Source organism: Dreissena polymorpha, chromosome 9 (assembly GCF_020536995.1).
Source record: "Dreissena polymorpha isolate Duluth1 chromosome 9, UMN_Dpol_1.0, whole genome shotgun sequence".
NCBI lineage: Eukaryota > Metazoa > Mollusca > Bivalvia > Myida > Dreissenidae > Dreissena > Dreissena polymorpha.
In genome coordinates, this window is record NC_068363.1 from 65,089,395 (window position 1) to 65,115,929 (window position 26,535).

Consider the following 26,535-nt stretch of genomic DNA (forward strand, 5'->3'; position numbering starts at 1 on the left):
TTTTTTATTATGTCAATTTACCAAAACGTGAAAAGGCCCCTTTAAAGTTTTTGATGATGAAGTTATTGCCCCGAAACTGGCCACATACCGGGGATCACATGATTTATATAGATTTATTAATCAAATTACTTTTTAAAATCCTTCTGTTCAACTATTGTCACAGCCAATGAGCAGTTTTATATGTTTCATGACGCTCTAACGGTAACTTTCACATGTAGATACATGTGTCTTTATGCTTTTAGTTTCTTTTTTTAGCACTTTCCATGTCCTGTAAAACAAACTACGGGAGGACTCTCATATCGCTGTAATACTATAATTACACAATGTTTATTAAAACCACGTGGGTTATCTTGACTTTCCGAAATGAAAGGCTTGGTTTAATGATAACGTTGTTGCTACATGTTGTCCCAGCTACATGACTTATCAGTTCGTTATAAGTTATTACGATAACAGAATTATCATTTTCAAAAACTTCCCTGAGTCAGTTATTATCAATTTTAGAAAACTATCGGTACGTTTTATATCTGTTGATAACATAATATTAAAGCGACTTTCCAACTCTCCATCGGGTGCCGAATGTTCAACCGTTTGTAAAACTGTCAAAAATGTATATGTATGATAATTACTAACTATGGGTCACATGTTGCTTAACAGTAAACGGTAATTATCATTAACGGCATTCACAAATAACGCATCGACTTTGGTTTAATTTTCTAGATCTCATTAGTCAGTACGGTGGCTGATTTCTGCTACACGAAAGCACGTCAGAAAGACAAAATTATGTGAACAAAAATAGGCATAAGAGGCATTAAGAGGCGACAAATGCCAAATTGTTGTTTTGGTTGGTTTGCTATTTGTTCTTAAGTGTTGTCGTGAAAGCGATCGTATTTAACACATTTTTGCCTAGCGTCTAGAAAAAAGCCTTGGTCAAACAGCGTAGACCCAGATGAGACCCCACATTATGCGGCGTCTCATTTGGGTCTGCGCTGTTTGCTTAAATTTCTGTAAAAAAAATATTCTAAATATAGAAATAAATATACTAGACATCCCTAATTTTGGAAATAAATTGATCCAATTTAGAAGGATGGGAGAGTCCACTAGGCATAAATGGGTTATCCCGCCAACACGTCCGAGCGATATGGCTGAATTCCGCAACCATACGATCATTGAAGTAATGAAGAATTTGCAATAAGCGTAATACAGGAGACATATCGACATCGAAGCTATGCTTTGAATATCACTTAGTTGCCCATGTGATGTTATTCATACGTGATATGTCCGTTTTATGATGCATTAACAAGCTGCAGTTATTGTAACCTTTTCAGACAGGATGCTGAGATTGCTGCTTTAACGAATACTTTGCAGATTACATTATTTTCATGTACTTAAACGTATATTCGACGTGGTAATTTTTAATTCTGGTCACACTTGTATGAGATAACTGTGGACATTAAGGAAATTCCTAATTGTTGCTGTACTTCTACAAGATGATCCATTTTCGTACGTTTGTCGTTCTCTTGATGGCCATTGTTGGTAAGTCGTTCTTTCGTGTACTTATTAGCTTTTATGCAAACTATTTATTAATGTGAACGTGGCATATCAAACAGACAAATTCATTTGATAATTCGTTCACCTAGAATCATTACACACATAAAAGTACATTCAATTAATATCCTTTTTTTATTTTGAGCCACACCAGAATGTAAGAAAGAAGGCGATAATTCACGAAGTTCATTACAGGTCTAAAACTTTAAATTTTAGTTTGACTATTCTTCTAGTGTTTCTGACTAAAGTACTCACTACCTCGTCGAATTTGGTTATGGCTTGCTTGCAACAGCTTCATATCTCTGTTACGAACACAGAATTTCAATTGGACGTTCATGATTTCTTCAGAGTCATTTTATGAGGTCACAGACCAGCATTATAAATACTATTGGTCCAATAGTAGGTTATCGTTTGCCCCAAATAACGAGTACATATTTAATATTTTGTTAAAACTTGCGGCCTCGTTGTCGCAGTAAAAGACAGCCCCACATAAATGACTGTTGTGACATTTAAATGACACTTCAAGTTCAGCGACATACATATAATTTCACATGGGAATACATGTCACTGATATAATTACTACAAACAATCATACACAGCTCATAATAAAAGCAAGTATCGACAGGTGTGACGCTGGCCAGCGAATGCTGCGATGATTACTACGATGCTTTGAGAAACTACAAGACTGCCCAGTTTTGCAGCGACTATTGCTGTGGTAATACTCTGACAGGTCTCTACTGTTGCTCGAGCCCACTGCTGCAGGCAGACGACTTGTACCGTTCGGACTACTGCGTCCTCTGGTGGACAAACAATATGTAAGTCCTACAAGTCCTATAGGGTACTGCATACATACGCTTGGCAAATGTAAGAAGGTACCACGAGAAGAACATGCGTTATAGCTTTTCGATAACATAACGCTTCTGCTGAGCCCTAGTAAGCATAGCTGTTTCTTGTAATTTATTTTGAAAGTTTTGTAGTATGTATAAGTATTTTTAATAATCATGTGCGATTTTTAAGGTCACATGTCTAAGAAGAAAATGCAATTATTTCTAATTTCCTTTTGGTGATTATATAACAAAACTTGCTTCAATCTTTGTTGAGCGCTTGCAGATTTTGTTGATGGATATATATGGTGTGTATACGTGTAGGTATTTGAAACGTTTAATTAACTTTTAGCATTTCGCATTCCAACGACCAATAACGCAAATGTTATGGTAAATTGCCCTCAGGCATTCATCTGCCAGGTTTTACATGATCGAAGGTTCACCAGATAAGCGCAAACAGGGGCGAAATCTGTTACAATAGCGCTATAAAATTGACTTTTCGAAGAACTAGAGCCTTTAACTATGGTCAAAAAAGTATGCCCGAAAATATAGAGGCACGAACATAAATTATTTTGGCTCAAAAGGGGGCGTATTATTTTCCTTCATTGTGGATAAAATGTATTATCATAATAATGTAGAAACTAAGATTTTTATTTGTCCAAGGCTTGCACAAACAGTGTATTATTGAAGCCAATGACTCATTCCAAAACAGTTGTATGCGTACTAAAGCCTGCAAAAGATTTATCTTACCGTGACCAGCCGCTATGGCATAACGCTTAATTGAAATTTCTTATAATTTAAGTAGTCGTTCTGTTAAGTATTAAGTATATGTTGAGGATTTTTCAGATATATTATTAAGTTCGCATGTTTTAAGAATGAACCATGCATTTAATACTAAAGGGACAAAGATGACATCTCTAAACAAAGTTACGTCTATAGATAACACTGGTTGTTTCACTGTTTGACAGTTGGGCCCCAATCGTAACAGCAGTGGTGGGCTTGGCCATTGTGATCGCGTGCTGCGTATGCTGCTACAGGTGTTGTTGTCGAACCAATACCGTCTTCGTACAGGGCGGAGGTCCGTATATGGGTAAGTAGATTGTTACGTCAAAATTACTGTAGTGGTTTACATTACGAACTTTGAAAGTACAATTATATATGTGGAAAGTTATAACGAGTTTTATTGCTATTTAAAACAACATACAAACTCGAGTTTCATTTGATAAAACTCCCAGGTATATATATATATCGACACATCTATGAATACATTCTTTGGTAAAAACACAATTCCAATTATTCATGCGGAAAGCTATATATATATTATATATATAGGTATTTTGGAATTTTGTTTTAACCAATGAATGTATTCATAGATGTGTCGATATTGGCAAATGTTATATAGATAATATTATAAGACCTCATGGTCAACCTTTATGAATCCTCGTACGCAAGTCCCGGAGTAAAACACTCGGTTTTCGTAGCACAATCCAGCCTCTTCTGTATATTTAGTCATTTTAAAAATGCTCACAATTTTAATATCAGAGCATCAATTTAGTTTTAAGACCGTGTCTTTCCAACAATAGCAAGGCTAGTTCATAGATCCCTTGCAACCTTGATTGTTTTTAAATCTTTGGGTATCAATCTTTAAGTCATATTTTGATCCGTAAACACTAAATTGTGTGTACTAATCTGGATATAATTCATTAAAAATATCTTTTAATAAATAAACAAACATTAAAATATTGTTTTAAAGTGAATACTTACTAAATTCTTGTCTTTTTGAAAAAAACATATTATTAACACAAGTTTTACCAATATATTTCTCCAAAGCAAATACAAATTTCACAGTTATATCTGTCTAAATACAGAAATCTTACTAAATCTATATAAGAAAAATGTCTTTATTCCAAGAATTTCGTAATGGCTGAATCTTGAGAACTGTAGAAATTATAGGAAATAATTACATATAATTCCAAGCGATACATACTAGGCGCCTCGTCCTGGGAAAACAGGGCTTAATGCATGTCCCACACAGACAAACCAGGCACGACGCGTTTTTATGGTTTCATTCGTTTTCAAAAGGGAAGTCTCTTCTAAGCAAAAAATCCAGCTAGGACTAAAAGTGACGTCCCTGATAAGCCCGTGCGGACTGTACCTTCTTATCTGGGACGACACTTTGCGCACATGCTTTAAACCCGATTTCCCCAAACGCGGTTCACTGCAATACTCGAATGCATAATTATGTGCTTGTTTTCAGGGGGCGGAGGGACAACCATTGTTCAGCAGACAACCAATTCGATGAATTCGATGCACTCTGGTTACGACCAGCCCAGATACTAAACACAGAGGTTCACATCTCAGCGTCACCCATTGAAATCAAACGTCTCACTGTGACCGTAGTCTTTATGGCATCACCTGACAACGTAGCAAGCTTGTTTTTGTATGCCCACATGTTTGATATCTATCAACATATGTCGTATCGTTTGTATATTTGATTTCCTCGATGAAGTAAATGTTGTTGAATGATCCTCTCTTTTTAATTTTGTGCAATAAAAATATTAAAATTATTTTTATGATTGAGTATTGCTATTTGGAATATAAATCAACCGTCGTTTTATTTTTACTGATGTAACTATTTAATTAAAGGAGCCTTTTCACAGATTTTGGCATATTTTGAAGTTTGTCATTAAATGCTTTATATTGATAAATGTAAACATTGGATCTTAAAAGCTCCAGTAAAAAATCAAGAATAAAATTAAAAAAGAGGAAAAAAATGTAGCCGGTACCAGGGCTCGAACAAGTGACCCTCAGAGTCCTGGAGTTAGACTGAAGTATAAACGTTTAAGCCCTCTCGGCTATTCCGCCGGATACACACAGTTTAAGTATTTTATACATTATAAAGGCAATCTTCGTAGTTTCGTAAATTTAAACGACAACAGAACTCTCCAAATTATTCAATCGTTTCGCGTTGCAACGCTTTATAATTTTTAGGTTTTCAAATCGTCAAAAGATACATATAATGGCTATATTGGACTATGGTAAATGTTCAGTAATACTGTTTCCTCACAAATATCATAACTAAAACGAAAATTTGCGAATCTGAAACAACTTTTTTCAATTTTGTCAATTTACCTAACCGTGAAAAGATCCCTTTAGGCCACAACAAATTGATGATTTGTTCTACGGATTTTTGCTTCCCAAAAATGGAGCGAGCGAGCGAAATAAAAATAAATTTATTTTTATTTTATTTTTTGTTAAATCACAGGCGAGCGAAAAGCGAAAAATAAAAAACACATTATGTATTGTCAATGTTAATTGATATATTTTGCCAAACAAATGCATGATATCTGCAAAATACCAGTACAAGATCATTTAGGTGTAATAATTGAGTTTAAGCCCTTATCAAATGTTTGTACAAATAAATAAAAACAGTCTCTAATAGCTTTTCTGCTTACTCACACCAGGTAGTTATTACTTAAATTTAACATTGTACATGCAGGTTTCATTATCAAAGTTATATAAGAAGCTCAGTTTTCTGTCAATGATGGTTTAATAACATGACACAATAAATAATACAATAAATATCAAGCATAAGCAGTGATTTTTCTTCGCGTCATATTTTACAGCATGTGCCTTTTTGATTGGGGATAACGTGTGATAAACCATGAAATTGAGAATATTTAATCATTATTATTATAGATAACAGTATACCAATTGTTAATAAGTGCATTTTTAACTGCTTACTAAAATGTATATCATAAAGTGCTAGGGCATTAAACTGCTGTATGATAAACTCAATAAACCAATTGAGTTTATTTAAAAAAATTGACTTATTTTTTGGAAATTTTGGCGAGACTTTTAAAAGAAAAAAAGTTACTTTTTGAGAAACAGCTTTATTACAATTTTCAATTTGGACACAGCCTGTACGAGTCTGTAATTTGGGGCAAAAACACTGATACGAAATATCTCGAATTTGTATTAGTTCTAAATATCATAGGTTATGGTATTATAAATACTAAATGCATTACTTTCGTTATTTAAGCACTTTTAAAATTAGAAATGAGTTTAAGTTGTGTAAAGTAAAAAAAAACATAACTTCCTAATGAAAGAAAAATAAGAAATGGGTAGTTAAAGTTTTGTATTTTAATATAAAAGAAGTCAATCAAATGCCAGTAAAGTTGTTTAGGTCCAGAAAGTTTCTTCACTTTCTTACTTAAATGTTAAATTCATGTTTGAGGGGGCATAATGTACACCTTGCACTTAGCCATCAACAGTTTGAACTAGTAGATAGGTGGCTCGTACAATTTATATTATACTTGACATTTTTTCGTCCAGTTCAACACTCCTTTGCATGTTAATTTTTAATATTTTAACTTAATCAATACCAACAAGTTTATTTGCAGATTTTTACCTATCGAACGCATACCGGCGACATTTCACATCCTGATGTAGATCCGGTTGAAATTATAAAATAACTCAAATCATAATAAATAGGTGCGCAGCAAATTTTTTGCTGCGGGCGCAAAATAAAAATAAAGATATTTTTATTAAGTTTTAAGATTTTTAGGTGCGGCGAATCCATCGAACATTAAATCAATTTGTTGTGGCCTTAAGCCATGTTCAAGTGTTAATGCTGAAGTCCCGAAGTGCACATTGCGTAAACTGCCATAGTATTTTAATAGTATATTATATTATATGGAGAATAACGCTACGTACCGGTTCATAGTGAAATTAAGATACATTAATGTTGACATATGCATAGCATTTCAGTAGTTCAACACAATTTAATAAGTGAATGACATTTATCGAGAAAAATACAAATACACTTGACACTTTTGATTCTCGATGTCTGCTAAAATAATTGTGTCATGTACAGAAGGTTTAGTTGTCGAATCAAGTCGCGCTCATCTCGATTTAATAAGAGATTGCAATTTTTCAACAAGTGCCCAATTTTTAGAAATTATAAATGTATAAGTTTCGAGGTCAGAATTTAGGGCTCCTATTATGGCAAGCGGTTCGACGTATAATCCCCAGAAACTAGGTTTCTCATGAGAACCTAGGTTTTCAAATGAGAACCTAGGTTCTTGTGAAAACCTAGGATGCCAAACGAGATCTTAAGTTCTCAGAATGAGAACCTAGGTTCTCATGAGAACCTAAGTTCTATGTGTCAATGAGAACCAATGTTCTCATGAAAAACCTAGTTTCTCATGAGAACCTAGGTTCTCAAGCTTAAACTAAGGTTTTCAAATGAGAACCCTGGTTTCTTGGGATTTCATAAACCTAGTTTCTCATGAAAACATAGGTTCTCATAGGAACCTAGGTTCTCATGAGAAACCTAGTTTCTTGGGATTATGCGTCGAACCGCTTGCCATAATTAACCTCCAGTTGTCTCCCATTGCTTGATACACGCTGGCGGCATATGTGTACAATAATAAGCAATAGACGTGAAACAGTGAATGTTACTCCCCATGAACATTTTTTTAACAATGTTCAGACAATGCTAAGTAATATTCAACGAACCCTGTAGGAAACTTCTTGAGGAATGAAATTAGTAAAGTAATCGGTCGACATTGGTCTGAACACGTTAATAAAAAATTAAACTGTTTATGAAATACACATTAATTGTAAATATTATTTTGAGACTAAAAATTGAAACAAATTCAGATCAATCGTTACATAATACATTGTTACAGCATTAAATGAGTTTCAGATATTCAGTTCCCTTGTTCGGGCCTCAAACGACTGTACGGTACAGTTTTCTATTTTAAGTATGTATGTGATATAGTATGCAATCATTATGGTATAAATAAAGGTTTTATATCTATTGATAATGTGTAATAATGTATTATTTAATCGTAAGATATCGGCAACACTGAGAGAAAAACTTATACACTAAAGACTTTGCAAACATATGTCAATAACTTGAGATATCTGCAAACATAAAGTTCTTAACGGCGTGTTTTCATTCTGTCCAGCCCGTGTGTAATCATATGTGAATCCCATTGATCCTGCGCCCTGAATAATATGTGTCCCGTATTCCAAACGAGCAAGTTTACGCCGTCCGACGCGCAATTCTGAAAACCTAGGTTCTCATGAAAACCTAGGTTCTTAGAGAACCTAGGTTTTCAGAGAACCTAGGTTTTCAGAGATCCTAGGTTCTCAGAGAACCTATGTTCTCATGAGAACCTAGATTCCATGAGAAACCTAGGTTCTCATAATGAGAACATATGTTCTCATGAGAACCTAGGTTCTCTGAAAACCTAGGTTCTCAGAGAACCTAGGTTCTCAGAGAACCTATGGTTCTCAAATGAAAACCACTGATAAGGCAAGCAGTTCGACGCATAATCCCAAGAAACTAGGTTTTTCAGGAGAACCTAGGTTCTCATAAAAACCTAGGTTCTCATTTGAAAACTTGGGTTCTTGAAGCCATGTGCAATCTTCAAGCGAGAACCTAGGTTCTCATGAGAAACCTAGTTTCTTGGGATTATGCGTCGAACCGCTTGCCGTATCCTATAAGTATACGAAGAGCAATAATTATCACACAAAAATTGTCCATCGTCAGGTACGGGTACACAACTACTAGCCTCGCATTTTACAATCGTCTTATTGTCTCCTCCCTTCTAGGCCACGAGATGAAGCGAGGTCTGCGAGGCGATAAAAACTACTTCACAACGTATAATTATATGGGCCGTGCTCTGTGAAAAACGGGTTTAATGCGTATGCGTAAAGTGTCATCTCAGATTAGCCTGTGCAGTCCGCACAGGCTTATCAGGGACGAAACTTTCCGCCTTAACTAGATTTTTGATAAGAAGAGTTTTGTTTAAACGAAAAATATAATACAAGCGGATGTGTCGTCCCATATTAGCCTGTGTGGACTGCACATGCTCATCTGGGACGTCACTTTAAGCACATGCATTAAACACCCTTTTCGAAGAGCACGGCTCATATATTAGCGAGTAAAAGAATGGTAACACGGTCTGAAAAATTAACCCATCCTAATCAGAAAAGACTGTGAAAAAAAACAACACTCAATTTACACAATTCAGATTTAAATGTTTAAGCCCCACTAACACTCAAAATCAACGAATATTGCGCAAAATATTTCAAAAATAAAGTTAATACATAAAAAAATCAGCGTTTCTTACAACAATAGCCACATTTTTAATGCAAGCTGTGGTCGGATAAAAGATTTAACGAAATACAAATCTCCCTTTTTAATTTGTTGTGTGACAATAATTATATTAAATGTGAATTTCCCGCGACGATATCCGAACATTTACGAGCGAACGCGAGATTGGCTTCGGAAAGTGTCGGAAAAACGACGTAGCTCTCTTTTCATCTGATCTTTTCATATGGACGATGGTCCACCGTCGCCCAACTAAAAATAGCATGTAAAACCAAGTATGCGCATGCTCAGTGGCGGGCGCAGTAAATGGTTAAAGTGAAAGTAGATGTCGCCGCCATTTTGAGTGGTTGGTAAACTGTGGTTTGTGTCCAAATAATTAGACGGTATCTTTTGTATATTGACCCCATACTTATGTTGTCATTGCATATATTTTTATTAATGGGTTTCGACCCGTAGCCTTGTGTTCGCACTACATCATGTTCGCCTTGGGTTCTGTTAACCCTTCGATTCAGTGAAAGTAATAAACGGAGAAAAAAAACATTTTTTTAAATTGTATTATTCATAACAGTAACACAATTGTATTGGTTTTGTGTTGTACATATTTGATATCTGATACGCAAACATATTCTTGAAGTGAAATATTTTGCCAACAATAGTTCTTCCCCATAGTAAATACTGGAAACCATACATTATCCTACCGCACCCCAAATTCGACGACACCTAAATTCGACGATGTTCTATTTATATTGATTAAATGGATGATTATTGTCTTTGAATCATTTCAAAGTAATACAGCCGATTTTAAAATTATTATTTTCTGCTATTAAACATTTCATTATTTCTTTCATTATTTGCTAAATATTGCTTCATGTAACCGTTACATCGTCGAATTTCGGTCCATTACATTCGGTTCTTTACACCCTTCGAATTTGGGTCACACTGGGATATTGCATACATGCATCTAGTCCAAATTTTTGACGCTCTTAAATATTAAGCTACTTTTTATATGGGTAAAGTATCTCGCGCGTCTTATAAATAAGACTAACATGCAGAATGCAGAGATCTCCCTCTGGTTTAGTTCAAACCTGTATATTTTAGTTTGATTGCATAGGACTTATTTGAAAAAGCTGTAAATTTTGTTTCCGGTGCCTAGAACCAGTACTTAGTGTCTATAGGGAAGATCTAAAGAACGCTTTCACAGTGGGGATCGAACCCGTGACCTCCTGGTTGCTAGGCGGACACCATATCCTTTACGCCACAGCTACCTCAGGGTTTGGGGTAACGGTACAGTTTGTCAAGGTATTCCAAATCATTAGGCATTCGGAATCCACATTTTCATTTAAAAAGTCTTAACGTTTGGTATGCGATTTAAAAGGTTATTGTTGTTTCTAAAAATTTAATCCCCCAGCCTGTAAAGAATGAAGAATCATTGTTTTTGATGAAAATGTTGATTCAGAATGCCTAATGATACCTGTACCCTGAGGCGGGGGAAATAGGGCATCATTAAAAAAAAAATTTGGACTTTAAACCAAACATGAGAAACAATATAATATGTTTTTTTAATCACCGCCAAATTAAATACATAACAATTCTATTTAGTTTTAAACATTTTAAACTTGACAATTCTGGGTCTAGGGCAATTAATTTGCTTGAGTGTCGGGTGAATTTTTATCTGGGGAAAAATTAATACTTTTTTGTTGAGGGAATGGGGCCTTATTTTGGCCAAGTCTTGAATCGTTATAAGACGGTATATAATATTATATTTACCTGTCAATAATATCTGCAAGGGGGGTTAGACAGTATAGATTGATATATACATGTACATGGTCACTCTTAATGTCACTCAAATAGATAAAGTAATCAGTATTGCTATTTAATGGTATGTTTTTTTCATGAGAATAAACTTAAGGTTAATAGTGATTACTTTGTAAAATAAAACAAAGCATGTGCAAATATTGCAATAAAATATTCATTTTTAACACCATTAAAAAAAAGTTAACAATATCTATACACATTCCTTGGTATTTTACCCTAGCATAACAGCTTCAATCACATAATCATTATTTCAATCAATTAACTGGGTCCGTTATCTCATCATCTCTTAATAAATCATATATATTGATAGCCACCTGCTTCGTACACATTTCAAACTAATATTTCAGACACCAAACGCAAAGCCTATCCCAAGGCAATGCCCCATTTGCGTGGTAAAAGGCAACACGACTGTGTACCTCCGGGTAACAGACCACGTTCGCTGGGTGCAAGCGCTGACGGCAGACCCCATGAAGCCGTTGATGTCAGAGGCACGTGCTAAGACCGGTCGGAAAGTGAAGAAGATAAAGCCGAGGAATTACTACTCTTGCTGGCTGTGCGACCGGTCGGTGATTGACCGGCTGCGTCATCTAGAACAGGAGCACAAAATGGAGGCTGGGACATTCAATTTTGTTTACACAAGAGGGCCGTTTCCGGAAAGTAAGTGTTAAATTGTGTTCGTGTGGTTTTTGTATTTAATTTCTCATATTTCTATCAATGTCTAATACAAAACCATACCAAACGATTTGTAACTTTTACATTTAAACGTCATTTACAGGTCGCGAAAACTTCAGGAAAGGTGACCAGCAGACTCGCCACTCATGATGACTCGGCATAGGAGGATGAGAAGGTGGAGGATGAGGAGGAGGAGAAAGAGGACTTTTCATTCCTAATGCCGAAATACTGCCTGAGCCTGGAACCCAATGCAAGGGTGATGCATGGTCGGAGAAGCTGCAAGTAACAATATGGATTGCTTATATAGTGTAAATTTTGAGTCCGTTTTCGGGGTAGAACCAGTACTTGGTGCATTAAGCCCTGTTTTCCCAGATTTTTTTTTAATTATATACATTTCAATTGATAGTCATTATTATTGTTACATGTATATATATTAAAAACCGTGAGGAAATATATATAAGTACATTAAAATTTAAGATAAATATTATTTATTTATAATACTTTGGAATTACTGGTTGTTAGTTAAATTATATGCGATTTCACCATCTAGCATAGAATATCATCCAATAATACTTGTTGCAGTTTCAATCGTTGACTCATATGTAGACTACATGTTCCTGCGGAGCAGGCCAGGTGGGTTGGCAAACGAGTCAAAAACACAAGAGGTCAACATGAAGATCAACCGGTTCCTGGCCCTGTCTGGCTACTTGGAAGGAGTGGTGTTGAGTGACATGCTGTTGTGGATGGGCCATATGGAGGTCCACGACAGTTCCTCAACACCACTCACCAGCTGAAGACGGTGCGGAATGCACTAACGGCAATCAAGAACTTCCTGAAGTGGTGCGAGGGAATGGTCTAGCGGACGCCCGCACATTGAACAATGTAAGCGTAAACTTAGGATTTGATTTATGTAAATTATTCATTCTTCTTGGACATCTACTTATTAATGTTTTGGCGTTGGCGTCTTTCTGTCTGTTCTTCCGTCCATCTTTCCGTCCGTCCAGCACTTTTGTGTCGAGAGCCATATCTTGAAAGTGCTTTGGCCGATTTCATTGAAACTTGGTATGAGTATATATATGGATAAGAGGACGATGCACGCCAAATGGCATTGTACACAGTCTGTTAATTACGGGGTTTTGGCCCTTTGTATCTTGAAAAAATGCTTTTTTGAGTGTCAAATATAACACTTTTGTGTCCAGAAGCATATTGGCGGGGGATATCAATTTAACAAATTTGCTTGTTTAGCTTTATTTTTTTTTCGGCCGATCTCCTTCTCACAGGCTTCCTGACCTCAACCTGCCTGGATAAGAGCCGTCGCGAGGTTGTTCGGAGGGTAGAGGAGAGTGCGGCCATCCTGACGGACGCAAACCTGGAGCGCCACTTCACTGAGAGTGAGCATGTAGTGAAAACGATCAAGGTGATCCAGGAGCCCCCAGCTGGCACACCTGAAAGATATTCGGGGAATAATCATTAAACTGATAGCGCTCTATAATGCCTCCTGAACTGGCAAGTATACAAACCTGAGGGTATGTAATATAAATAAGCCTAGTATTGATTCGAAAAGATAACCCTAAATTACTTTTCAGACCAGAGTTGTTTTTCAGTAGCAATTGCATAGAATTGAATGAAACTTGAAGTTAATAGGCATTAAAATTGGGTTTATTTAAGTATACAACAAAGCTGTTCGCCTGTTAATTGACCGACTTGTCTTATGTATAATATTTTTACCAGATTGTTACCTTGAAGACAGATAAACTATAATGCAAAAGTTCATTTTGACATTCCAAATTGGGGAAAGGCCTTGAAGCCATTGTAAAATTAAACTGTTATGGCCCCTTAATTGATTGAAAATGTCAAATTTCTGTCTGCATATGTGTATGAATTTAGTGAAATTCAAATTAGATCAAATTTGTTATCATTTTTCAGTGGTTCTTGCATAGAGTCATCAGGATGATTTAGTCATTTCAGAGATGTACCCTTTATAGCTCAACTTGAGTTATTGTTGCTGGTCTTTGTCTGTTTTGCGATGTGTGTCTATATGTCAACATTTTTACTTAAACAATATCTCCTACTAAACCTTTGGACAAAGCTTGATGAAACTGGCAGGAATATTCCTGGCATGAAGCTCCTTCAATGTTGCTCCAAGAATTGTTTTCCATGAAATCCTTGTTGCCCTGGCAACCAAAAGGAAAAACTTAAAAAATCTACTCTGAAACTGCAAGGCCTTGGGCTGAGATATTTAGCATGAAACATTGTGTGGTGGACCTTTACCTGTGGGCAAGTCGATTTTTTTTCGAGCCCACTTATGGAGAGCTCGACATATTTGTCACAGTTGGCGGTTTGGTGTATGTGGATCAGTCCGTCAGTGTGAAAGTCCGGGTTAGGCTTGTCTGGAGCGTAAGTCTGTTATTGATTGGAGGAATTTCAAATAACTTACAATAAATGTTCACAATCATGACACGGCCGGTCACTGCTCAAGAAAACGTCAATATCTCAAAGGTCAAGGTCACACTTTGAGTTCAAATGTCAAAAATGGCCATAAATGACCTTGTCTGGGCCATTATTATGTCATTCATTGTCAGAATTAAATTCAATTTAAAATCATGTGTCACCATAATTTGACGGTGTTGCATGGGAAGGAATAATGTCGAAATCTCGAAGGTCAAGGTCACACTTTTAGTTCAAAAGTAAAAAATGGCCATAAATGAGCTTGTCCGGGCCATAACTGTGTCATTCATTGTAAGATTTTAAAATCATTAAGCACATTTGTTCACCATCACTCGACGGTGTGTCATAAGAAAGAATTACGTCAAAATCTCCAAACTCAAGATTACACTTAAGAGTTCAAAGGTTAATTGGTGGGACTTGTACCATGATTGTTCAAACTATGTTCCTGGGGTCAAAATTGCCCCACTGGGGAGGGAAATGTAATTTCCTTATTAGTATATTAAAAAACCTCAAAAACAAAAATTTTCTCATAAATCACAAGGCCTAGAGCAAAGATATTTGGCATGAAAGTTCATCTTGTGGACCTTCACCAAGATTGTTCAAGTATCATTGGATCATATTTGCCCCACCCTCGGATCAAATTTGTTTTCCTTCTATAATATATATATAATGAACACTTAAAAATATTCTTCTCAAAAACTGCAGTGCGAACATACATATTTTGCATAAAACATCATCTGGTGAACTTCTATACAGATTTTTAAAATTATCAGCTGGGGGTACCAATGATAAATTCATTGAATTTACCTGCTAAGATTCATTTGCTTTGTGGAAATGCAATAACTTGCAATGTTTTTAAAGTGATTGAATGGTTCAACATTAACTTAAAATTAAAAAGAAAAAAACTATTTCATACATCATATTATACTTCTAAAAAGCCATAATTGTAATGCTTTCATGGAAAAAAATGAATGTTTGCTTAATTTTCAAAATATTAATAAATCTTTAATGTTGAGGATTCTTCATAAAGGTTTTACGTGTGCACAGAATGTTATGGTAATCTCCAAAGCATTCCCATTACAAAATACATCCGATGTCTATGGATAAGTTATTTTTATGCCCCCTTTCGAAGAAAAGGGGGTATATAGTTTTCGCACTGTCTGTCAGTCTGTCACACTTTTCGTGTCCGCTTTCTAATTCAAATAATTTTCATTCGATCTTTACCAAACTTGGTCAGAAGTTGTGTCTAGACAATATCTAGGTCAAGTTCGAATTTGGGTCATGCCGGGTCAAAAACTAGGTCACGGGGTCACTTAGTGCATTTCAAGGATTTAGCATGGTGTCTGCTCTCTAATTGAAGTAGTTTGCATCAACATTCATGCGCCTGTCAAGTATCGGGCATTCAGCGTGAGAGTCGCGCATTTACGCAGCAAAACACCCTCTCACACAGCCAAATCTTATGCTCTCCTTTTTTTATACGCCCGTTTTAAAAACGGGACGTATTATAGTTTCACCCTTGGCGGACGGCGTCCACAGCAGTGTCCGCTCTCTAATTTAAATAGTTTTTATCCGATCTTCACCAAACTTGGTCAGAAGTTGTGTCTAGACAATATCTATGTCAAGTTAAAATATGGGTCATGCCGGGTCAAAAACTAGGTCACGAGGTCACTTAGTGCATTTCAAGGATTTAGCATGGTGTCTGCTTTCTAATTGAAGTAGATTTCACCCGATTTTCACCAAATTTGGTCAGAAGTTGTGTCTAGATGATATGTAGGTCAAGTTGGAATATGGGTCATGCAGGGTCAAAAACGAGGTCACAAGGTCACATATTGCATTTCAAGTATTTAGCATGGTGTCCGCTCTCTTATTGAAGTAGTTTTCATATGATCTTCACCAAATTTAGTCAGATGTTATACTAAATGATATCTAGGTCAAGTTTAAATATGGGTCATGCCGGGTCAATAACTAGGTCTCGAGGTCACTTAGTGCATTTCAAGCATTGAGCATGGTGTCCAAAACCTTCGAAAGGGCATATCTTGTGACAGTTTGGCACTCTTGTTTAAAACTGACGATGCATGAAACTATTTTCACTCATATTTTGTATGTAATTTAAATGCCAAAATTTAGAAAATGCATATGAATGTGAAACGAAACTGTAAGTAAGTAAATAGTGTTACAGTTACTGTACAAACAACCCATTTTTCAAAAGAAGCATTTTTTTTTGTAAACTGTACTGATGGTTTTGCTAGTTATGCCATAGGTTGTTGATAACTCGCGTTTGTTCAGCTAATTTCATTATTTCTTTTATAGCCATTAATGTGTTATCATGGTCATTGACGTGAACAAAAGCAAACTGTTATTTTTACAGCATCCAGTAAAAATACCCATATTGTAAATCACACGGGTACTACTGCTCTAATGTTTGATCAAGAATGCATCTAATGGATAATCAAACTAGTGGTTTCACTCAATTGATTTTTGCATATATAGGTAGGTGTACCTAGAGATTGAGCTGGAGACAGTGAAGGTGCTGACCTCTGTGTGGAACACTTAGAAGCTGGCAAGTTTTCATATTGAAGGGTATGGTTCCCAACCGCCCATCACACACAGAATGAAGCTTGTCGTCTTCCGCAGTAAAAAACTGGTTAGTGCTCCACAATGCGATACCTGGTTCATATGTTTGTTGCTTGAGTATTAATTATTATTATCAAGATTATCTTGTTTTATATTTCTTGATTATTTGCTATTATATCCCCAGAAACATAGTATAGTGGGGTATATAGGAGTGACCTTGTCTGTCTGTCGATGGCTCTGTATTAAGTGTCCCCTCTCTAATTCAAGGTGTTTATTGGATCTTCACCAAACTTGGTCATAAGTTGTATGTAGATGATGTCTAGGTCAAGTTTGAATATAGGTCATGCCGGGTCAAAAACTAGGTCACGGGGTCACTTAGTGCGTTTAAAACATTCATCATGCTGTCCGCTCTGTAATTTAAGTAGTTTTCATCCAATCTTCACCAAACTTGGTTAGAATTTTATCTAGATGATCTCTAGGCCAAGTTTTAACATGGGCAATGCCGGGCTAAAAACTAGGTCACAGGGTCACTTTGTGCGTTTTTTAGCATTCAGTATGGTATCTGCTCTCTAATTCAAGTAGTTTTCATCCGATCTTCTCCAAACTTGGTCAGAAGTTTAATCTAGATGATCTCTAGGCCAACTTCAAACGTGGGCCATGCCGGGCCGAAAAATTAGGTCACATTGATTTTGACTTTAGGTCCTATAACACTGGCTTGCGACACCTGTCGACAGGCTTTCAACACAAATTTTTGGAATAAATAGTGACTGAATATCTATCTAAGTTTGGTTGTGAGTTTATCTGGGCCATAACTATGTCATTCATTGTGAGATTAAACAAAAAAAATGCACATTTGTTTACCATCATTGAACGGTGTGTCATGCCAAAGAATTGTCGATATCTCTGAGGTCAAGGTCACAATTGCATAATAAACTCTTAAAATCGCCAAACATGTAAATATGTTTTTCTTATCTTGTGAAGACAGCATGCAAAATATTCTGTGTCAATGCGGTATGATATATTGGAGTCTGTATGTTGGTTGGTCTGTTGTGGATTTGTCTATCCATTCAAACTTGTAAATATGTGATCAGCATGAAAAGAAGATTTTCAAAACACAATTTTTATTTGCATTGATTTCACATCCAAGAGTAATGGTCTTGATTCCTTGATCCTCGCTCATTAACATTCACAGGGACAGCAGGGGTATTTTATTATTGTTTATGACCAAGTTTGTATTATATTTGTTTTGAAAGTGTGAACTTTTTAATGGATAAATAGATAGATTGAACAAAATTAATTTATTATGCCCTCCTTCGAAGAAGAGGGAGTTAATTGTTTTGCACATGTCGGTCAGACCGTCCATCAAATGGTTTCCGGATGATAACTCAAGAACGCATAGGTACATTAATCATGACTGGCAAATGACCCCTTCAATTATCAGTTCACTAGGTCAAAGGTCAAGGTCACAGTGACTCGAAACGGTAAAATGGTTTGCGGATGATAACTCAAGAAAGTTTAAGCCTAGGATCATGAAACTTCATAGGTACATTGATCATGACTGGTAGAAGACCCCTTTTGATTTCCAGGTCTCTAGGTCAAAGGTCAAGGTCACAGTGACCTGAAGCAGTAAAATGGTTTCCGAATGATATATATATATATATAATTAGCTATTGATACTTAAGTGAGAGTGATTACATGAGTATTCACACAATGACTGCCACTACAACTGTACAAAAGAATGACACTCACAGTTCTCACCATAAACCCCAATACTCTTCTCTCCATAACAGGGTGCTGGAAGATGCTTACTGCTATATTGACTGCTTCCGAGCGCTTCCTGGACCTAAAAATTATCTCCCAGCAGCAACCTCCCCAAGGTGTGACGAGAGTCTTCAAGGTAATTGAAAGAGGGTGCAATGTGAAGTATAAATGCATAACGAGCCAAAATGGAAAGCTTAGGTTTGGAATAACTCGTCTCATGGTCAAGTCACACTTAATACTCAATTTTCACATACCAGTATATATGCAAGAAAGCTCATTCAACAACTCGCTACAATCAGGTTATATGCTGAATTTATACTTTCAGGTCAAAGGTCCTAGGCCACTAAGAAATATTTCTTTTAAATCTCACTCAAATGGTGACCATATTGTTTCAATATGCAGAGTTTTGATTTGGCATCACTCACACTTGAAGATAAATATTCATTTGCCACATTATGATTTTGATTCTTCTTAGTAAATCACATATCCCGTTTCATTGTACCAAGAAACAAAACACCAATGCTCACCACAATTAATTAATGCGATTTGCAAAACCAATCAGGTTCAAACAAGATAAAGGTTTGAACATTCAGTTCTATCCTTTAAAATTTTGTATCCGCTCATTATTGTCCCCTACCGGTTTCATCGGAGGGGATTTATGATCACATTTGATTCATACTTTGACAAAACAACACTTACCTGACATACCACAATGGGCTCCACCCAAACCATCCCCATGCCCCACCCCAGAACTCCCCCCCCCCCCCCCCCCCCCCCCCGCCCCCATAAAAAAAAAAGACAACAATTTTTTTTTTTTTTTTTTTTTTAAATATCATCTATAAAATGACCACACACCCACATTATACCCCCTCTCCATGATGGCTTACGTTATACTGTCAAGCACTCGAATAGTCGAGCGCGCTGTCCTCTGACAGCTCTTGTTGCCTTAAATTTTCATTGTTCTTTGAAATTAAATTAATAATGGCCAATTTTTTTCACTGCTCTTGTTATTATTTGTTTTTGGTTTGCAACTTTTCTCTGCAATCAATTTAAGGGGGCATGTCAATGGTTTTTCTCTATGCAATGGCAAATATTCAACATTCCACATGTCCGATTTTTATGAAAAATAAATGTACATGTATAAGGAACATTGATGAAATCGTTTAAAAAGATTAGTGAAGGGCCAAAAAAATATTATTACATTATGGTCTTAGTGCTTATGGGGATCGAAATCTTGCCCACAACATTCACAATCTTAATGAATATTTTCTACACAAAACTACTGTTCCATTATTCATTATGGTCAGTGAGCATGCCCATAGCTGGATATGTTAATACTACTACGATTTCCTGCGCCCACAAAAAGTTTCGTGGGGATAACTTTTTTTAGCTTGACTATATATATATATATATATATATATATATAAAGTGGAGCTATCCTACTCACCCGGCGTCGGCGTTACCGTGAGCGTTGGAATGTTAAAGTTTGCGTACCACCTCACATATTTCCTATGTCCTTTGACATATTGCTTTTATATTTTGCATACTTCTTTACCAACATGACACCAATCTATAAACAAGAGCAGACAACTGAATCAAGCATTTTTGTAAGAATTATGGCCCTTTTTTCACTTAGAATATGAATATTATTGATAAATCTATGTTAAAAATTGCGTACAACCTCAAATATTTTCTATGTCCTTTGACATATTGCTTTCAAATTTTGCGTACTTCTTTACCAACATGATCCCAATCTATAAACAAGATCAGACAACTGTAATAAGCATTGCGACAGAATTATGGCCCCTTTTTCGGTGGGAGCATATAGTTGCCAGTTTGTCTTTCCTTACTTACTTACTTCCTTACTTCTGTCACACTTTTGCTACCGTTTCTCATAGCGCCTTCAATACTTAACCAATCGCTTTCATATTGGCATGTAGGTACCTTGCATGGACCTCTACCTTTTGATGAGGCTTGAGGTCACTGGGGTCAAGGTCACCGAGGCTAATAATAGACTTCCTTCTGTCACACTTTTGCTACCGTTTCTCATAGCGCCTTCAATACTTTACCGATCTCTTTCATATTTGGCATGTAGGTACCTTGCATGGACCTCTACCTTTTGATGAGGTTTGAGGTCACTGGGTCAAGGTCACCGAGGCTAATAATAGATTTTTTAGGTGTTTATTAACACATACATTGACAAAGCGCATCATCAGGGAGCATCCATCAGTTTCATTGATATTCTTGTTTGTCTTAGTAACTTTGAATATTTTGTTAAATTTTGTGTTTAGATCCACTTTACTTCTAAAGTATCAAGGCTATTGCTTTCAAACTTCAAATACTTTCTTACTATCATGATGGTACTGTACCTGGCAAGTTGAATTTGACCTTGACTTTTGAATGACCTTGACTCCCCCCCCCCCCCACCCCCCTCAAATTTTTCTTTTTTTCTTTTTTTTGAAATATCTATTAAATGACCACACACACACACATTATACCCCCTCTCCATGATGGCTTACGTTATACTGTCAAGCACTTGAATAGTCGAGCGCTCTGTCCTATGACAGCTCTTGTTAATTAGTAATGTACATATTTACAATATATAAAGCAAGGTCTGTGCTTTAAGAAACATATAAATAAGTTCATATTAACGCATACATTTATTTTCAGAGAATAAAATTCCGTTTTTAGCTGTCAATATGCCCTTTAACAAATCTTATATAATTCAAGAATCAAATTTTTGAAAATCAAAGTGACATTTCATTCTGGTTCTTGCCAAATTCGCCAATATGAATGTATTCAAGAACTATAATAGTATACAATTTGTTCAGAGAGTCATGAAATAAAGTGAAAATGTGTTGGTTCTGGTAGCGATTTTATTTCACTTGTGAGCATAGACAGTATATATTTTCACTCATTTCTTTGATCATTTGTAAATAAAATCACTATGGTAGGTAAGATTTAATTAATAGTTTAGCCATGGCATGCCTTTTTTGTTTGTTAAAAAATTCCATTTTTGGTAAACCTTTGATTAAAGTCAATTATTAGAAACTGCCTGAGAAGTTTGGTTCAACTTATGTACCAATATATTTTTTATTACCTTAAATATAGCCTTTTTTCAACTTATTACATTCATTTCAGTGATGGATAACCTTTGAAATGTCCCAGGTAGAGTCTGAAAGTGATGACACATGTTTTAGAATGCTTATAATTCTTTCTACATATCGCTAACATTCCATGGATCTGTAAACACTTTCAACACAAACACACCACATAAAATACTTTTGACCCTGACATTATAATGATTTATACCTTCATAGCTCAAGAGTTATGGCCCCTTATTAGACTGACATTTAAGATTTTTTTTCCATTCGGAGCCGTTTCTCAGTAACTATTGCATGTGAGTTAGCTTAAATAATATGAATTCATTGTACCAATTTTAACCAAAACAAACCATTGAGATTGAATCATACAATCTTGAATTGATGGTAATATACAGACAATGCACTAGTGTTAATGATGTTGGGGGGGGGGGGGGGTCACCAGCAGGCAACTTATGAATTGCTTGCAGTATAATGTGAGCCTTTTAATTTATTTTTGTACAAAAAATGCAAATAATTTGTTTTTCACCATAACTTAACAGAGTATACATTGCCTTTTTTTTCAGTGTTCCAGACGGCTGGTGATGCATTTCAAGAAAAGCCATCAGAATCTTGCAATGATCTGTATACTTAATAAATGAACAAAACAACAACACTGTATTGTTATTTATTATTTATAACATAACTTCCATATTTGCCAAAAAGGTATGATGATGGAAGTTCAACGTTGTATCGATGTGATTTGATTGCTTGCTTTTTATGTCCCCCACTATAGTAGTGGGGACATATTGTTTTGCCCTGCTGTTGGTTGGTCTATTGGTTGGTCTGTTGGTTGGTTGGTTTGCGCCAACTTATACATTTTGCAATAACTTTTGCTATATTGAATATAGCACCTTGATATTTGGCAGCATGTGTATCTCATGGAGCTGCACCTTTTGAGTAGTGAAGGGTCAAGGTCAAACGTCATATAGGGGGACATTGTGTATCACAAAGGCATCCTTGTTATTTCTATGCCCCCCTCCACCTCCACTATAGGGGGGAGGACATATTGTTTTTGCCCTGTTGGTGGTTGGTTGGTTGTTGTTTGTTCTTGCTCCAACTTTAAACAATTTGCCATCACTTTTGCAATATTGAGGATAGCAACTTCATATTTGGCATGCATGTGTATCTCATGGAGCTGCATATTTGAGTGGTGAAGGTCAAGGTCAAATATATAGCTTCAAAGCGGCACAGAAGGGGACGTACTGATCGTGTTTTCTGACAAACAAATATCTTGTTGTTTCATGAATTTCACACTAAAGTGTTAAGAAATACGACGTTTACATCAAATGACTCTTTATGAATCATCAAAACTATGTATTTTATGAAACAAGAAATTAAACGAATAAGCTTTTTGTAAATCTGAATGTTGAAGGAAGAGTACTTGGTGTCAACATTGATCCTCATGAACCTAAAATTATTCCAATCAGATAGTTGTCTAAATGAATTTGCTCTGTGTAAGACTGGGACTTTAGAAAGGCAATGGAAAAGCGTTTTGACCTATTAGGTATTCTTATCGTAAAACAATCGCATTCAATATACGGAGAACTAGACAGAGAACACTTCATTATTTGAACATAATTTGATACCTACAGAATTTTTTTTTTGCTTGTAAAATATAAGTACGAGTCTATTATTTCAACTTGACATGTTGGTGGTGAAACTGTTGCTCTGGTCTTAGATTACTTCAAATCAGGGATACATAATAAGATTATTTATTTATAGTACCCTATTGTGCGAATATTAAGAAGAGCTGTGGTTTTAAAGTACTCGTACACGCCTTGTAGATATAGAGTTTTAAGGATGTGTTCGTATGCATACAGTCATTGCTTGGCAGCATGAAGTATCAATGCAAAAATAGCGTCATTAACGTTTCTGACGAACTCCTACATACCCAAACGCTTGACACCGTTATAGAAAACTAAGTTTTCGTAGCTGATGATACATCCACAACGAAAATTGAAATGCAAATGGTACTACACAGTCAAAAGTATACCATGGAAAGATCTAGGATCCCAAAAGGTGCCCTGGTGCTGCTAAAGAAGTGAGCAGTGTGGAAATTCGGAACAGACGATGACATTTCTGATTATGTGTATATCAAGGGTATTTGTAAGTAAAATGTATTTAATTACAGGTGTACAGCCACATGTGCTTCGTGAGTGTTGTTATCGAATACTTGACAAAATTAATTAAAGTTTGGAGGATATTCATCATTTCAATGTTGATGCCTTAAAGGGACAGGAGCGATGAACCAAAAAAAAAGGAGCTGGGTTGCAAGCTACCTCCTATTTTGCTCTACGTTTTCCCTAATGTATTCCAAGGTTGTTTGAGCCTATACATCTGTGAAATGTTGTGTTTGTTATATGAAAACCGGTTTACGGTCGAATAGACGCGATTTATATGGGTAATGATTTTATGATAGAAACGAATTGAGCAAATTACCAAAATTACAAGGCCCGGTCCAGACCGACTTACGCATATGCAACGTAGAAAAAACGCACAAAAATGCAGATTTTGATTATCCGGTTGATGAAATTGACCCTGCTTTGTCGCCTCAAGATTCTCGCCAAACGGGTATGTGTGAAGCGTAGGAAACACAAATTACCAGCACAAGTACCGGTGCTATACGGGAAAAAAACGAACGTTTACGGAATGTACCTGATACTTAACGGTCGGCTAACGGATATGACTGTGTCGAGGTAAAGGACTTCTCTACCGGATAAAACGGCAGTGAAATGCCTTACGTACCGGACAACACGTTCGCCCAACGTGAGAGAGAAACGGAAAAGTACGAACACCAACGTACAACGTACAACGATGAAAAGTAGGGCACATCCTCAGAATCATGTGGCAAACTTCAAGTTCTGGCAGGTTAAGGTCTCCGTTCTCAAGCTGCTGCCTTCAGGTCGGAATCGTTCCACAACTGTGCACTCGGATGCAGCAACACGGCCTCCAATGTCAGCCCAGACGAACTTGTACTCAGAATCACTACAGGGCTAGCAGGGACCAACGGTTAAGTACTTCTTGTAATTAAATACGTAGACCGGATCTTGGTGGACATTTGCAAGCAATATGTTCGCCATCAATAGCACCAAGAGTATGGGGGATATTCCAGCTGTCCCTGAAGCCGTCCGCTATTCGCGTGCAATCGGCAGGTTGTTGGCAACGACATCACCTCGTCAGCATACTCATCTATGACTGCTCTACAGACCTGACGCGTAAAAGATAACAGTATAATAAGCTCGCGTGGATTATAAGTGTATGACAATGTAGTAGATAATCCATGATTTTAGCGAGTGGATGATAAAGTAAAAATATACTACTTCATAAATGTTCTTATAACTGTGTGCATTTCAAGATATGCGCACAAGACAGTACTAATTACAATATACAATTTAGAAGGTTAGTGTTGTAATGCGCGCACTCATCTATTTGCCTTTATCCTATACAATAAATTAACACAATGCAATTCATATAAACTGATGCTAGACGTAGACATTAAAATATATAAAAATATTAAAATGACTACAGAAGCCTTTTTAAATTTATTAACACTATAGTAAATTAAGCGGTACTTATTTTTAGCACGAGAAGAGAAATAGTGTTGTGGGGTACCCTCCAGCCGAATCGCATATCACGGTACTTTGAACCAGACACAAGATGCCGCAGCGCAATTGATAGCTTCATCCCTGGTTCAATGGACGTCTGTAGTTGTTGCGCTGTGTTCGTTATCTTTGGCTCACTCGTGCGAGAATCTCATCAAACATCTCGGTTGGCACTCTCATGAAGTTGACAGATGCGAAATGGATCTCTTGAACAATGCTATACAAACTACCGGTACATGTACCGCTTGTAATTGGTATATCACGTGTGTTATGTATCTTGAACAGGGTATACAAACTACTGGTGCACGTGGCGCTTGTCATTAATATCACGCAGGCGACATGGATCTCTTGAGCATGCGTATGTCAACTTACGGTACACGTGACGCTTGCCATTAATATCACGCAGGCGACATGGATCTCTGAGCATTCGTGTGTCACTAACGGTACACGTGACGCTTGCCATAAACATCACTCAGGCGACATGGATCTCTTGATAATGCGTATGTCAACTCCCCCTACACATGAAGATTGCCATTAATATCACGCAGGCGACATCGATCTCATTAACATGCGTATGTCAACTAACGGTACACGTGACGCTTTATATTAATACAGTATGTGACATGGATGTCTTGAACAAGGGTACGCCAACTAAAGATATACGTGACGCTTGATATTACTATCACACAGGCGACATGGATTCTTGAACAAGGTAACACCAACTACCGGTACACGTGACGCTGAATATCGCGTATGTGATATGGATTTCTTTGAACAAAGGTCGCCAACTAAAGGTACACGTGGCGCTTGACATTTCTATCACACAGGCGACACCGATCTCTTGAACAAGGCTATATATGACCGCTGTAATTGATATAACACGTGTGTTATGTATCTTGAACACGGGTTATACAAACTACTGGTACACGTGGCGCTGTCATTAATATCACGCAGCGACATGATTCTTGGGCATGCGTATGTCAACTAACGGTAACGTGACGCTTGCCATTAATATCACGCAGGCG

At 36.6% G+C, this 26,535-nt stretch overlaps 2 protein-coding genes across 14 annotated transcripts; both read left to right on the plus strand.

Annotated features, from left to right (window-relative positions):
• Positions 1 to 1,365: 1,365 nt before the first annotated feature.
• On the plus strand, positions 1,366 to 4,936 carry LOC127844495 (uncharacterized). The gene is made up of 4 exons (XM_052374768.1): positions 1,366 to 1,533; positions 2,171 to 2,360; positions 3,338 to 3,459; positions 4,627 to 4,936. Exons 1-4 carry the CDS (start codon positions 1,488 to 1,490, stop codon positions 4,707 to 4,709), a joined length of 441 nt encoding a protein of 146 aa, XP_052230728.1. The 5' UTR covers positions 1,366 to 1,487; the 3' UTR covers positions 4,710 to 4,936.
• Positions 4,937 to 9,720: 4,784 nt separating this feature from the next.
• Positions 9,721 to 22,507, plus strand: LOC127844493 (uncharacterized). Of its 13 annotated transcripts, none has more exons than XR_008032763.1 (9): positions 9,835 to 9,855; positions 10,649 to 10,794; positions 11,658 to 11,967; positions 12,086 to 12,264; positions 12,565 to 12,864; positions 13,263 to 13,492; positions 16,925 to 17,010; positions 18,795 to 18,901; positions 22,433 to 22,507. XR_008032763.1 is itself a non-coding variant. In XM_052374763.1 (6 exons), exons 1-4 carry the CDS (start codon positions 9,802 to 9,804, stop codon positions 12,130 to 12,132), a joined length of 543 nt encoding a protein of 180 aa, XP_052230723.1. In that variant the 5' UTR covers positions 9,787 to 9,801; the 3' UTR covers positions 12,133 to 12,264; positions 12,565 to 12,864; positions 13,263 to 13,356. The 13 variants fall into 13 exon arrangements, 5 of the variants coding, with proteins under 5 accessions (XP_052230723.1, XP_052230724.1, XP_052230725.1 ...); XR_008032765.1 differs by having other exon boundaries at positions 10,649 to 10,773; XR_008032764.1 differs by lacking the exon at positions 9,835 to 9,855 and adding an exon at positions 9,862 to 9,878.
• The last annotated feature ends 4,028 nt before the right edge of the window (positions 22,508 to 26,535 follow it).

What these genes read in the sequence shown, in the direction of transcription:
- LOC127844493 (XM_052374763.1), top strand. Translation starts at nt 9,802, where the DNA reads ATGGTTAAAGTGAAAGTAGATGTCGCCGCCATTTTGAGTG. An exon ending in TGTCGCCGCCATTTTGAGTG is followed by an intron (nt 9,842 to 10,648) that starts GTTGGTAAACTG and finishes TCCGGTGCCTAG; the next exon opens with AACCAGTACTTAGTGTCTAT. An exon ending in TAACGGTACAGTTTGTCAAG is followed by an intron (nt 10,795 to 11,657) that starts GTATTCCAAATC and finishes CTAATATTTCAG; the next exon opens with ACACCAAACGCAAAGCCTAT.
- LOC127844495 (XM_052374768.1), top strand. Translation starts at nt 1,488, where the DNA reads ATGATCCATTTTCGTACGTTTGTCGTTCTCTTGATGGCCATTGTTG. An exon ending in TCTCTTGATGGCCATTGTTG is followed by an intron (nt 1,534 to 2,170) that starts GTAAGTCGTTCT and finishes AAGTATCGACAG; the next exon opens with GTGTGACGCTGGCCAGCGAA. An exon ending in GGGCGGAGGTCCGTATATGG is followed by an intron (nt 3,460 to 4,626) that starts GTAAGTAGATTG and finishes GCTTGTTTTCAG; the next exon opens with GGGGCGGAGGGACAACCATT.